Raw genomic sequence first — 13,274 nt, 5'->3', positions numbered from 1 at the left:
AATACAAATTCCTCAACCGACATTATTACGATGGATTGTGTGGTCATTAGCATGTGGCTGTTTCTGAGATATTTCTGATCCCAATTGGCTCTTTTTCTTTCTACATTATGTAAGTGATTACACTTTAAGTGTCCTAACTGACTGTAAAGTTGTTGTGGTTCTGTTTGCCGAGCTGGGAATTTGTGTTGCAAACGTTTCGTCCCCTGTCTAGGTGACATCCTCAGAGCTTGGGAGCCTCCTGTGAAACGCTTCTGTGATGTTTCCTCCAGCATTTACAGTGGCTTGTCTCTGCCGCTGTAGTGGCCGCTATATTGGGTCCAGGTCGATGTGTTTGTTAAAAATTCCCAGCTCAACGAACAGAACCACAACAACGAGCACCCGAACTACAAATCTTCTCCCAAACTTTGACTGTAAAGTCTGAAGGTTCTGCACTGCATAAATGCAAGCCTTTTTTGATCATGGCTCACATTCTAACACATCCCTATGTATTTACTGATCAAATGCCACCTCCCCCGTCAACATTCATCTCCATCTCCCTTCAGCATTTACCCCCATACACTCCTTTCAACATTCATCCCTGAAATCCCCTTCAATCCACCGGCTTCAACATTTACAAACTCGTACCCTTTCACCCTCAACAATTCCTCTCTTCAATAATTATCCTCAACCATCCCTTTCACAATTACCCCCAACCCCTTCAACATTTACCTCCATCCCCATTCAACATCCACTCCTTCCACCTCTGGCACTCAGTAGCAGCAGTTCTGTCTATAGGATGCGTTGCAGGAATTCACCAAAGATCCTCCGTCATTACCTTCCAAGCTCACGACCACTTCCATCTAGAAGGACAAGGGCAACAGATACATGGGAACACCATCCCCTGTAAGTTTCCCTCCAAGCCACTCACCATTCTGACTTGGAAATCTCTCACCATTCCTTCAGTGTCGCTGGGCCAAAATCCTGGAACTCCTTCCCTAGGGCATTGTGGGTCAACCTATAACACAAGGAGGCAAAAGTGAGGACTGCAGATGCTGGAAACCAGAGTTTAGATCTGAGTGGTGCTGGAAAAGCACAGCAGGTCAGGCAGCATCCCAGGACCAGGAAAATCAACGTTTCAGGTGGAGAGCCCGCCTCTATTCCTGATGAAGGGCTTTTGCCCAAAACGCCGATTTTCCTGCTCCTCGGATGCTGCCTGACCTGCTGTGCTTTTCCAGCACCACTCTGATCTATAACACAAGGACCTAAAGGTTCAAAAAGGCAGCTCACCACCACCTTCTCAAAGGCAGCGTGGGATATGCAATAAATACGGCCCCTAGGCCAGGTCACCCACACCAGTGGAAACATTTGTTCCATTGGCATTCTCTTGGACTGCTTCACAATTTTAAGGCCTGTTATTCAGTAACCTCTTCTCAAGTAAAGAGAACAGAATTTAAGGCTGTTTAATCTTTCCTGATGCTTATTACTTCTCAGTCTTGTTTATTATTTAGTCGATTTGTTTCACACTAAATCCAGGTTGGAAACAAGTTTGATAATGTTGTCAATTTGCATGTGACACTTCACAGAATCGAGACAATTTTCAAAGTCATCCTGATCAGTTCTATAAATCGCATTAATCTATCAGTCAGCAGTGCAAACCTCAAGCGTGGTCAACGGCCCAGCTGTTATCGTATCTCGTGTGGTGTATCATCAACCGTGCGCCAACATTGTTGGCACATCACATTGAGCCCGGAGTCTGATCAATATATTTTGAGAGTTTGTAGTATAATCTCACACTGTTCCTCTGGAATCCTTGAACTAATCTGTGACAAAGTCCAACACTGCTTGTTGAGGTCACAAGGCATTTTCCAACAGTTTTCGTTCTCTGGATTTCCCTCATGATAAAATCTGAAAAAGGAAAACTCGACTAAACAGGAATCAAAACAGCAAATGGTGCCTCAAGCGTTATCCCTTGTAATAAAATACCATTAAAATATGGAACAAAAAGTGACTATTATATTTCAGTTGGTTACTAGTCAATGACTTTTGTCTGTTTACTGTTTGGCACTGTTGTGTTTTTATTGATTACTTATGGTTGTTTTTATTTAGTGGTTAATAGTTGGTGACTTGTGTTTTTTGGGTTACAAGTTTGTGATTGTTTTGCTTAATTACTAATTAGTAACTTGTATTTTCGATGGTTACTGGGTTAGTGAATCTTTTGCTTGTTTACTGTTTGGGGCTGTCCTGTCAGCTGGTTACTAGTTAGCAGCTGTTTTTTGTCTGTTTATTGGTTGGGAGAGTTTACTTTGGTTAGGTGGTGTTGATACAATAATAATCACAATAGTAATATATTTATTCATGATGCACATTCACATCTTGAAGGCTTTGTTGTACTGTAACTTGCATTTTAAAAATTAATAAGTATCAGAAATAATCAGGTCAAAATTGATGCAAATACATCTCTCATGAATTAACAAAAATAGCTGGGGAGTGGTGGATGGAATATTAAAAGAAGGATACTGTGAAAGTATTCAACCGACTGGAATAGTTTTAAATTGAAATGAAACAATTGCTCACAATTGCAAGGCCCCCTTCCAAGGTGGAGACAAGCCAATTACCCCCAAGGAGGTATCTGAAAAGAGAAACATCCCATCATCCAGTCTTGTGATATTAACATATGCAAATGTTTAACTTTTAACTTTGTTCTTGCTTGTTACTGTGTTCTTAAGATGCTATACCGAGGTATTTGTACCTAAAATGGCGCCTTGTGTGGCAACATTTATGCACTTTTCACTGTACTTCTGTACATTTGTACTTGATTACACGTGACAATAAAATCAATGGCTGTCACAGACAGACCAGCTTGGAGGATGGGTGAGTTGCTGGAAGATTTGGGGACTGCTAATGTTGTCCCATTATATAAAAAGGGAGGAAGGGACAGAGCAGAAAATTGAAGGTCAGTCAATCTAACCTCCAGTGTTGAGGAAGTTGTTAGAAAGTATTTTGAAGAGACTGGATATGTCTGCATTTGGACAGAAACAAATTAGCCAGCATGAATTTCTTAACAGTAGCATGGTGGCTCAGTGGTTAGCAGTGCTGCCTCACAGTGCCAGGCAACTGTCTTGTGTGGAGTTTGCACATTCTCCCCATATCTGTGTGGGTTTCTTCTGGGTGCCACAGTCCAAAGGGGCAGAGGATGGTGTGTGTATGGACTGAGCTACCAGAGGAAGTGATGGAACCTGGTACAATTGCAACATTTTAAATGCTGATCCATATCCACCTGATGAAGAGGCAGAGCTTTGAAAGCTAGTGATTCCAAATAAACCTTTTGGACTATAACCTAGTGTTGTGTGATTCTTAACATTTAAAAGGGATCTGGATGGTTCTATGAATGGGGGGGGCGGTTTAGAGGGGTATAGTTCAGAATATCTGGTCGGCATGGACAAGTTGGACTGCAAGATCTGCTTCCATGCTGTACATCTCTCTGACTCTATGTACAGGTTAGGTGGATTCGCCATCTTAAGTTGCCCTTGGTATCCAGGGATGTGCAGGTTAGGTGGGTTAGCCATGGGTTACAGGGATTGGGTGGGTCTGGATGGGGTGCTCTTCAGAGGGTTGGTCTGGGCTTGGGCTGAATGGCCTGCTTTCACACTGTACGAATTCTAAGATAGGAGTTGATCATTTTTTACAAGTTTGGTTTTTTTGAAATGGTACGCAAAAGTGTCCATTAGTGTATTACAATAAATATTGTCTGCATGGACTTTAGCAAGGCTTCTGAGAAGGTCCCATGGCAGAATGGTCAAGTAAGCGCCCATGAGATCCAAGGTAAAGGAGCATGCTGGACAGAAAACTGGCTGAGAGGCAGGAAGTTAAGGGCAATTGTAGATGGATGTTTCTGTGACTGAAAATCTGTTTCCAGTGGGGTTCCTCAGGGCTTGGTGCTGGAGCCCTTGCTATTGTGGTGTGCATTAATGATCTGGACTTTAAGGAAGGGGGTATGACAAAGAAGTTTGCAGATGACACAAAAATTGGTAGAGTGACACGTAATGAAGAGAATAGCTCTAAACTTCAGGAGGCTTTGAAAGATCTGGTCTGGTGGGCAAAGCACTGGCAAATGGAATTCAATGCCGAAAAGTGTGATGTAATGCACTTCAGGAGGGCCAACAAACTAAAAAAGCTAAAAAGAAGAGTTGAGGAGAAACTGTTTTCACTAACAGTGCCTGGATTTCACTGCCTGAAAGGATGTTGGAGTCAAAAACTCTTGTAAGATTAAAGCAATATTTAGATATTCAGATGCATTGTTGTAGCCTCCAGCGCAATAGGCCAAAAGCTGGAAATGGAATTAATGTTGTCAGGCATAATGGGCTGAATGATATTCTGTGCTGTAGATCTCTTGGAATGCACACTGGACCCAGTATTTCAGTGAAGGTGCTGAGTGTCTTTGGGCAGATTATGGAAGAGAGGCTGCTGTCTCTATTTTCTCTCTCTGAAGAAATTGATCCCTGGCTCCTAACGAGACAGCTAGAGAGAACATTAATTAAGGAATTGAACATTTTCAGTAACTGCAAAATTTGCTATGACTGATTGTATCCAATAGGACAGTTAATCAGCATCAGCCTCAGGGTAAAAACTTTAGCCTTAAAGACAACCAAAGGACCAAACCAAACAAACATGGTTATGTCTCTTTGTAGACAGCACTATTCCATTTTAATTTTGTATTAGTGCGCGTGGATGTTGTGTATTACTGTGAGTGTAGCAATGTGTGTGTGGATGTGTGAGTGAATGTGTATTAGTCCAGGTGGGTGGGTGTCTGTGTCTGTTGTGTGTCTGTGTGTGTGTCTGTATCTGTGTGTGTAAATTAGTTTGTCTGTGTGCCTGTGTGATCATATGTATTAGTGTGAATGTGTCAGGGTGTGAGCTTGTGAGAATGGGTATATGTGTGTTTTTTTTCATTCCCTCATGCAATGTAGGTGTCACTGGCTGGGCCAGTACTTACTGCATTGTTGCCCTAGAGAAGATGGTGGTAAGCTGCTTTATTGAAACACTGTAGTCCATATGCAACATGTTGTTATGTGTGTGTATGTCTGTGTCTCTGTGTACAAGGTTTTGTGAATGATTATTGCGATTCTGTGTGCAAGTATGTATGCCTGTGTGAGAGTGAGTATGTGTGTGTCTGTGAATGCTTGTGTGTGATTCTCTGTGTCTACGTGTGTGTGTGCACTTGCATCTGTGTCTCTGCATGTAAGTGTGTGTGTGTTTCTGTATGGATATATCTGATTGTGTGCTCTGACTGCACTAAGGTTGATGACTTCATATTTTTGTTAAATTATTTTCCTAGATTTCGACAGTTAATATATTTCCTCTTTCTTTAACTTGGAATATCTCATTGATAGGCTTCTTATTTCTTACAGCAAAAGTAAACTCCATTTTTAACAGAGATGGGTACACACAGAGATGGGTGGAAAAAAATATGCTGCAATACTTTATGCTTAAATGCAAAAAATATGCTGCAATACAACAAAGAACACTGGATGCTATAAATCTGAAACAAAAACAGAAATTGCTGGAAAAGCTCAGTGAGCCGCCTTCTGGAGAAGAGACATACTGGACTCAAAATATTAACTCTGTTACTCTCTCCACAGATGCTGCCAGACCTGCTGAGATTCCCCTGCACTTTTTGTTTTATTGTGACCAGACTAAGAGGTGAACAGAGAGGGCCAGTTTCCCTCTACTCACCTGGGAGTAACACAATACACAGTAATTTCCTAGTGGTCTGGTGTCAATATTAGATTTACACTACTGTTACATCACCAACTGGTGTGCAAGGGAACACTGTCACAATCCATGACATTGTCCTCAGATGCAGAGCCTATTCTCAGTCCCTGCTTCATGCGTCTAGCATTGACAAGGAGTAGAACAGATTGATTTCCCTTTGAAATGTAACTTCACTTCTTTTGCTCTGATATCCCAGGGGCCCCTATTTTCATATCGTCACCTCATTTTTACAATGGAGATCAGCGACTAGTGAGTGACATTGGCGGAATGGAACCTAATACAGAAGCTCATCAAACATTCCTCGATATTGAACCGGTAAGCGAACATAACTTTGTGCTATACATGTCATCCCCAAGCCTTTTTTAAAAATGTGATATTTTATTTATTCTGTGATGGGACTTAGATGTTGCTGGCAAGACCACATTTATTGTCCATCCCTAATTGCCCATGAACTGAGTGGCATGCCCAGACCATTCGAGAGAGCAGTTATTGTTGTGGCTCATTGGCACATTCACCTGGGGCATTCGAGAGGGCATTGGGTGATAACTTAAATAGAAACAGGGTTCTGATGAAAAGGCAGGAGAATGACACTAATTTACAATACAGTCAGTGCAGAAACGATGGGCTGAATAGCACTGCAACAATTGTGTAATGCTGTAATATGTCAGCCATACCAGATAAGGACAACAGATGTCCTTCTCAATAGGACATTTGTGAACCAGATGGTTTTTCACATTGACAGTTGTTATGGGTACCATTACCAAGAATAGTTTTATATTCTAGATATGGGAACTGATTTAAAACTTGTGTATGTTTGTTTATATGTGCTAATGTACATATGTGTCTTTTTGTGCTAGTGTATGTGTGTGTGTTCATATATGTATGTATGTTACTGTGTGCATATGTGTGCAAAAGCACGCACATCTATGTGTATGCATGTTCATGTGTATATCCATAGTAGGTGAATGACCATTGTATGTGTGTGTGTAAATATGTTCATGTTTGTGTATACATGTGCATGTTCATGCACCTGTATGTGTATACATGCTCATGTATGAGTTTATGCAAGCATGCCTATGTAGCATACTTAGATATGGTATGTATATACATACTCATGTACACTTGTCCGTAGGTACATGCATGCTCATGTCTGTATGTATGTGTATATACAAGCTCATGTATGTATGGATGTGGATATGTGTATATATGCACTTCTGCATGTGTGTGTATATGTGTACTTCTGTGTATGTGCGTATGTATGTCCTAATTGCATCATGCCCCATTCCCCATCACCTGCTGTGCTATCTTACCCACATTGGGTCTTGGTGAATCAAGGCTTCAGTTTTAAAATTCTCTTCCTTGTTTTCAAGTCCCTCCATGGCCTCGCCTCTCCTTTTATATCTGTAATCTCCTGCCTCACCAGCCTCTAAGACATCAGGGGCTCTCTGCCTCTGGCTTTGTGAACATCCCTGAGTGTAATCCCCTGTCCCACCCTCACCCACCGACAAAACTTTCCTGAGCCCTAAGCTTGAAATTACCTCCTGAAATCCCTCCACCTCTATACCTCACTTCCATCCTTTGTGGGCAACCTTTAAATCTCTTTGACTGTTCGCTGCCCTATTGCCTCCTGAGGAGCAGTTTGGTGTCACATTTGGTTTGATAACACAACAAATTATCTTGTGACACTTTACCTCATAAAGGCTCTACATCAGTACAAGTTGTTGTATTGCATGCAAATAAAGATCAAATGTATGATCTTCAGACAGGGACTAACATAGTTCAACAACTACATTTTATCATCCTGTGCCCTGTGTGGGATCATGTTCGAATAACGACCGAAATCAGGGAGGGGTGGAAATAGCTGCTTTTATTCAGCAATCACTTCACGAGTTCAAGGCAGCAATACAGTCCTGAAATACAATTCTTACAGGAGCCCCTTTATACACAGCTCTTACATATATTAAAAGTGCATTATTACCTTGATGTTGCATTTTTTATCTATAGTACACAAAGGTTTGAAGAGCCTCTGTCCTGGGAGACAGGAGATGGATTAAAACATGTGTTAAGTGCTGGCTGCTACTTCTGTTGGGGTGTCTGTGCGGTCTGCTTGCATAATGAAGAAGTGTTAGTCCTTTTGCCCTTTATGTTAGTAAATATTAGCAACAATATAGGCCTATATGCTCTAAATACATTAAAAATTGTAACTAGACTTAAAGAAAGGATATTTTTAAGATCGCTGATGACACGACTGCAGTGGGTCTCATTAACAGGAACGATGAGTCAGCATACAGGTGAGGAGGTGCAGAGGCTAACGGACTGGTGCAGAGCCAACAACCTAACTCTGAACGTGGACAAAATGAAAGAGAAGGTTCTTGACTTTAGGAGGGCATAGAGTGTCCACTCTCTGCTGGACATCAACGACTCCCCCCCCCCCCCCCGCCCCACCTGTGGAGATCATGAAGAGCACCAAATTTCTTGGCGTACCCCGATGGAAAATCACACCTGGACCTTCAACACCAGCTCCATAGCCAAAAAAGCCAAACAAGCATCTCTACTTTCTACTCAGGCTGAGGAAAGCCCACCTCCTCCCCCCCCACCTCCCCACCCCCCCCCCCCACCACCCCCATCCTCACCACATTCTTCAGAGGGTTCATTGAGAGTACCCTGAGCATCACTGCCTGGTTCGGGAATTGCTGTGCCTCTGATTGTAAGACCCCATAACGGATTGTGCGGACAGCTGAGAGGATCATCGGGGCCTCTCTCCCTCCATTATAGACATTTACACCACATGCTGCATCTGGAAGGCTAAGAGCATTGTGGAAGACCCCACACACCCCTCGCTCAAACTCTTCTCTATCCTGCCATCTGGAAGAAGATAGCTGAAAATGTGTTGCTGGAAAAGCACAGCAGGTCAGGCAGCATCCAAGGAGCAGGAGAATCGATGTTTCGGGCATGAGCCCTTCTTCAGGAAGGCTCATGCCCAAAACGTCGATTCTCCTGCTCCTTGGATGCTGCCTGACCTGCTGCGCTTTTCCAGCAACACATTTTCAGCTCTGATCTCCAGCATCTGCAGTCCTCACTTCCTTCTGGAAGAAGATACCAGAGCATTCAATCTCTCACGGCCAGACTGTTCAACAGTTTCTTCCCCTTAGCCATCAGGCTTCTTAACACAGTATGATCAGATTCTATTCCATCTAAACTCTTTGCATGACTTCGAATTGCTGCTTGAACAATGTTTTATTAATTATCATTCTTTTATTACTCTGTAATTTGTACACCACTGTGCCTATGGTCTTGACATGTCAGGATTTACCCTGCTGTCTTGTGTGTTTTGCACTTCTTATGCACTTTATGCCACCCTGCATATGATCATGCTGTTTGTGCTATCCATGTAATACCTTGGTCCCGGAGGAACGCTGTCTCGTTTTTACTGTATCAGTTGTATATGTGAGAAATGACAAATAAACCTACTCTTGACTCTTGATTACTGCAGCTGGGTTATGAGATTTATTTACTGTTTGCTGGTATGAGTTTCATTCATTTATGCAATTTCAATGAAACACTTAAAGGGATAATGGCCCAGTTAAAAGATATTTAACAAGTACTTAATCTATTCAGGTCCAGGAAATGGTTGGTAAAGTCTGATTAATATTATAATGTTTTGTGAAGACCTGATGGGGATGGTATTATTCTGTGTGCTGAGCAGCAAGGGCTGATAAGGTGTGGAAATGCAGTAATGGGTTTGAAAGGGTTGTTCTTAAATTTGGATACTACAGAACTGCGGTTTTATGAATGAAACCGTGTTACAGTAAATAATAAATTAGAAAAGGGTTATGAATGAATGAATGGGAACCTGGTATTAATGAATATAGCAAGCTGGTGAGTGAGTTAATAAAGATAGCCTATAATACAATATCCCATAACACAATATCTCATACCTTAAACCAAGTATCATCCAATGGTGACCTTTGGTGTTGATTTTCCACAAGAGATCACCTCATGTACAATGCGTGCATCACCTCTGAAAGCTTTACATGTTGTTGCCATAATTGTGGCCATTTTAGGTTGCTGTTTGACATTGAGAATATTACATTAACAAGGATAATTCAATGACTCTTGCAGATGCCTATCTTGGGTTTCCTGTGGCAAGGTGACCACAAAACCTTGAAGCACAGAGAATTGATGTAGAAATCCATCTAGCTGAGGTAATTGTGTTCTCCCATTCCTTCCAGATGACTGGTATCCCTGTCAGAGCAGCCAAGAGAATGCAGATCAATATTCATGTCGAGTCGGTGAAGGGCGTTGTGTAAGTGACTCCTTTTACACACTCCGATTGATTATCTAAGGATGAATGTAACTGTTTCCCCAAATAAACTGAGAGAATTGCTGAGAATATCCACATTCATTGAATATCTCCTTGATTTTAGGGACTGAACTAAAAGAGCTTATATTCAATAGTGATTTGGAGACTCCAGTGTCGGACTGGGGTGTACAAAGTTACAAATCACACAACGCCAGGTTATAGTCCAATAGGTTTATTTGGAAGCACTAGCTTTTTGAGCACTTCTCCTTCATCAGGTGGTTGACAACGCTCCAAAAGCTAGTGCTTCCAATTAAACCTGTTGGACTACAGCCTGGTGGTGTTTGATTTTTAACTAGATTCAATAAAACCTCAAGATATACTTAGCACACTCTCCCCAAACGTTTAACACAGTGAAGAAACCACTGAGGTACAATGGTGCAGGTTCTGTTGGAGCAGGGCACCTCATAATTTTGCCTGTTAATGTGATTTTTATTCATTCACGAAGTGTGTCACCATTTATTGCCCATCCCTAGTTGCCCTTGAGAAGGTGGTGGTGAGCAGCCTTCTTGAACTGCTGCAATCCACGTACTGCAGGTGGACCCCCAATATCATTCAGGAAGGAGTTCCAGGATTTTGACCCCGTGACACTGAAGGAACAGTCACATAATTCCCAGTCAGGATGGTGAGTGGCTTGGAGGGGTCCTTACAAGGGGTGGTGTTCCCAACATACCTGTTGCCCTACTCCTTCTAACTGGAGAAAGTGTGGACTGCAGATGCTGGAGATCAGAATCGAAAAGTGTGGCGCTGGAAAAGCACAGCGGGTCAGGCAGCATCTGAGGAGCAGGAGAATCGATGTGTCGAGCAGAAACTCTTCATCAGGAACGGATGAAGGGCTTTTGCCCAAAATGTTGACCCTCCTGCTCCTCGGATGCTGCCTGACTTGTTGTGCTTTTTCAGCGTCACACTTTTTGACAACTCCTAACTGAAGTGGTCATGGAGGTGTTATCTGAGGAGCCTTGGGTGAATTTCTGCAGTTTGTCTTGTAGATTGTATGCACTGCTCCTACTGTGCAGGAAATGAATGTCAAAGGTAGTGCCAATCATGTGGGTTGCTTTATTCTGGATGGTATCAAGCTTCTGACAGACTGCAGTTAGAATCCTACAGCCTTGGCTTTTGAAGATTGACTTTTTGACAAAGATGTTGGTCCTTTTTGAATGAATATCTGCTCTTTGCTTTTCTTGCCATTTTTCACATATTGTTGTCCTCCTGAGTTCAATGTTTCTGTTGTTTCAAAGTGCAGATGGGGATTAACAAAGTAAATGCGACAAAGAACAAGACGATGCCGAAAATGAACCTCTAGTAAATCACTAATGGTACAGCCAACAGATAGATAATGAATATGTATTAGGCAGTAGTGGGTGCTACAGATGCTGGTGAATAGAGTCAAGATTAGAGTGGTGCTGGAAAAGCACAGCAGGTCAGGCAGCATCCATGGAGCAGGAGAATCGATGTTTCAGGTAAAAATAGTGGAAGCAGAGTCATTAGGGACATTTAAGTGACTGCTGGACATGCACATGGAGAGCAGTGAGTTGAGGGGTGAGTAGGTTAAGTTATTTTGTTTTACATTAAGATTAACCCTTGGCACAATATCATGGGCCAAAGGGCCTGTTCTGTGCTGTACCTTTCTATGTTCTATGTTCAGGAATGAGGCTGGGAGCCTCGGGTGGAGAGATAAATGGGAGGGGTGTGGAATGAATATATATTGTTTATTCAGTTTATACAGTACAAAATACACCGTTTTGCTCATTGAGTCTACACTGACAAAAAAACGACTCTGAATCTACACTGGTCCCACTTTCCCACACTAGGCGCACAGCCTTGATTATTGTGACATTTCAAGTGCTCATGCAAGTATGTTTGAAAGATTATGTAGTTTCCTGCCCTACATGACAGTCTCAGACAGTGCATTCCAGATCCTGGATTAGTGGTGCTAGAAGAGCACAGCAGTTCAGGCAGCAGCCGATGAGCAGTAAAATCGACTTTTCAGGCAAAAGCCCTTCATCAGGAATGGCTTTTATCTAGCATTGTTTTTACCTAGCATTCCAGACCCACCAACCTCTCGGTGAAAAAGCCTTCCCTCAAATTCCCTCTAAAAGCGCCTGCCTTTCACCTTAAAGTTTTGCCCCGTCGTTATTGACTCTCTCGGTAAGGAAAACAGCTTCTTCCTATCTACCTTGCTCATGTCCCTCATGATCTTATCCATCTGTGTCAGGTTTCCCCTGAAACTTCTGTGCTCCAAAGAAAACAGCTCGATCTTATCCAGTCTCCCTTGATGGAATGCTCCATCCCAGGCAACATCCTGGTGAATTTCCTCTGCAGCCCCTCTAGTGCAATCACATTCTTCCTAGAGTGAGGTGACCAGAACTGCATACAATACTCCAGCTACAGCCCAACCAAGGTTCTGTACAACTTCAACATAACCTTCCTGCTCTTATAATCTATGCCGCGAATGATAAACGCAAGCACAAGGTATGCCTTAACTACCCTATTAACCTAGGTAAAACCTGTCCTGTCACCTTCAGAGATTTGTGAATAATCACAAACACCCAGAGATCTCTATTCCTCAGAGATTTCTAGCATCCTACCATTCATTGACTGCTGCTTTGAATTATTAGGGCCAAATCAGATAAAGAGCTGAGCAGCTTCTGATATGTCTATATGATAACCTTTTAGGTTCGATTCCCAACAGTATGGGAGCAGGCCCTTTGGTTCAACAAATCCACACCAACCCTCCTAAAAGTAATGCACACAGACCCATTCCCCTACCCTATATTTATCCCTGACTAACGTATCTAACACGTTGGGCAATTTAGCACTGCCAATTCACCTGACCTGCACATCTTTGGATTGTGGGAGGAAATCCACTCAGACAGTGGGAGATTGTGCAAACCCGGGTCCCTGGCACTGTGTGGCAGCAGCGCTAACCACTGAGCCATCGTGCTGCATTTAAACTGATGATGTAATCCAAGAATTTCTCATAAATCCATGTAACAGTGAGAGTCTCTTTCTCCTTCACCATGTACCTCTTGTCAGTGTCAGACATGCTCAAGATGCATTGCAAACTGGCCTATGACACCTATCCAGTTGTTCTTGAAACAGTATTGCCACAGCTATGTAGATGAGGCATCAGCTGCAATTATAGTCAGTAGTGAAGGGTCAC

At 42.5% G+C, this 13,274-nt stretch overlaps 1 protein-coding gene across 2 annotated transcripts in view; it reads left to right on the top strand.

The window, feature by feature from the left end:
- Positions 1-13,274, top strand: part of LOC140486141 (lysosome membrane protein 2-like) — a 61,703-nt gene that overhangs the window by 38,793 nt on the left and 9,636 nt on the right. For both annotated transcript variants that reach the window (XM_072584814.1, XM_072584816.1), the window contains exons 8-9: positions 5,948-6,066; positions 9,984-10,057. In XM_072584814.1, the coding sequence (XP_072440915.1) occupies positions 5,948-6,066; positions 9,984-10,057 (193 nt within the window). The remainder of the gene's footprint in view (positions 1-5,947; positions 6,067-9,983; positions 10,058-13,274) is intronic.

The sequence above is a fragment of the Chiloscyllium punctatum genome, chromosome 15, assembly GCF_047496795.1.
Source record: "Chiloscyllium punctatum isolate Juve2018m chromosome 15, sChiPun1.3, whole genome shotgun sequence".
NCBI classification, from domain to species: Eukaryota; Metazoa; Chordata; class Chondrichthyes; order Orectolobiformes; family Hemiscylliidae; genus Chiloscyllium; species Chiloscyllium punctatum.
The sequence above is the reverse complement of the archived record's forward strand: the minus strand, read 5'-3'. Positions and strand labels throughout refer to the sequence as shown.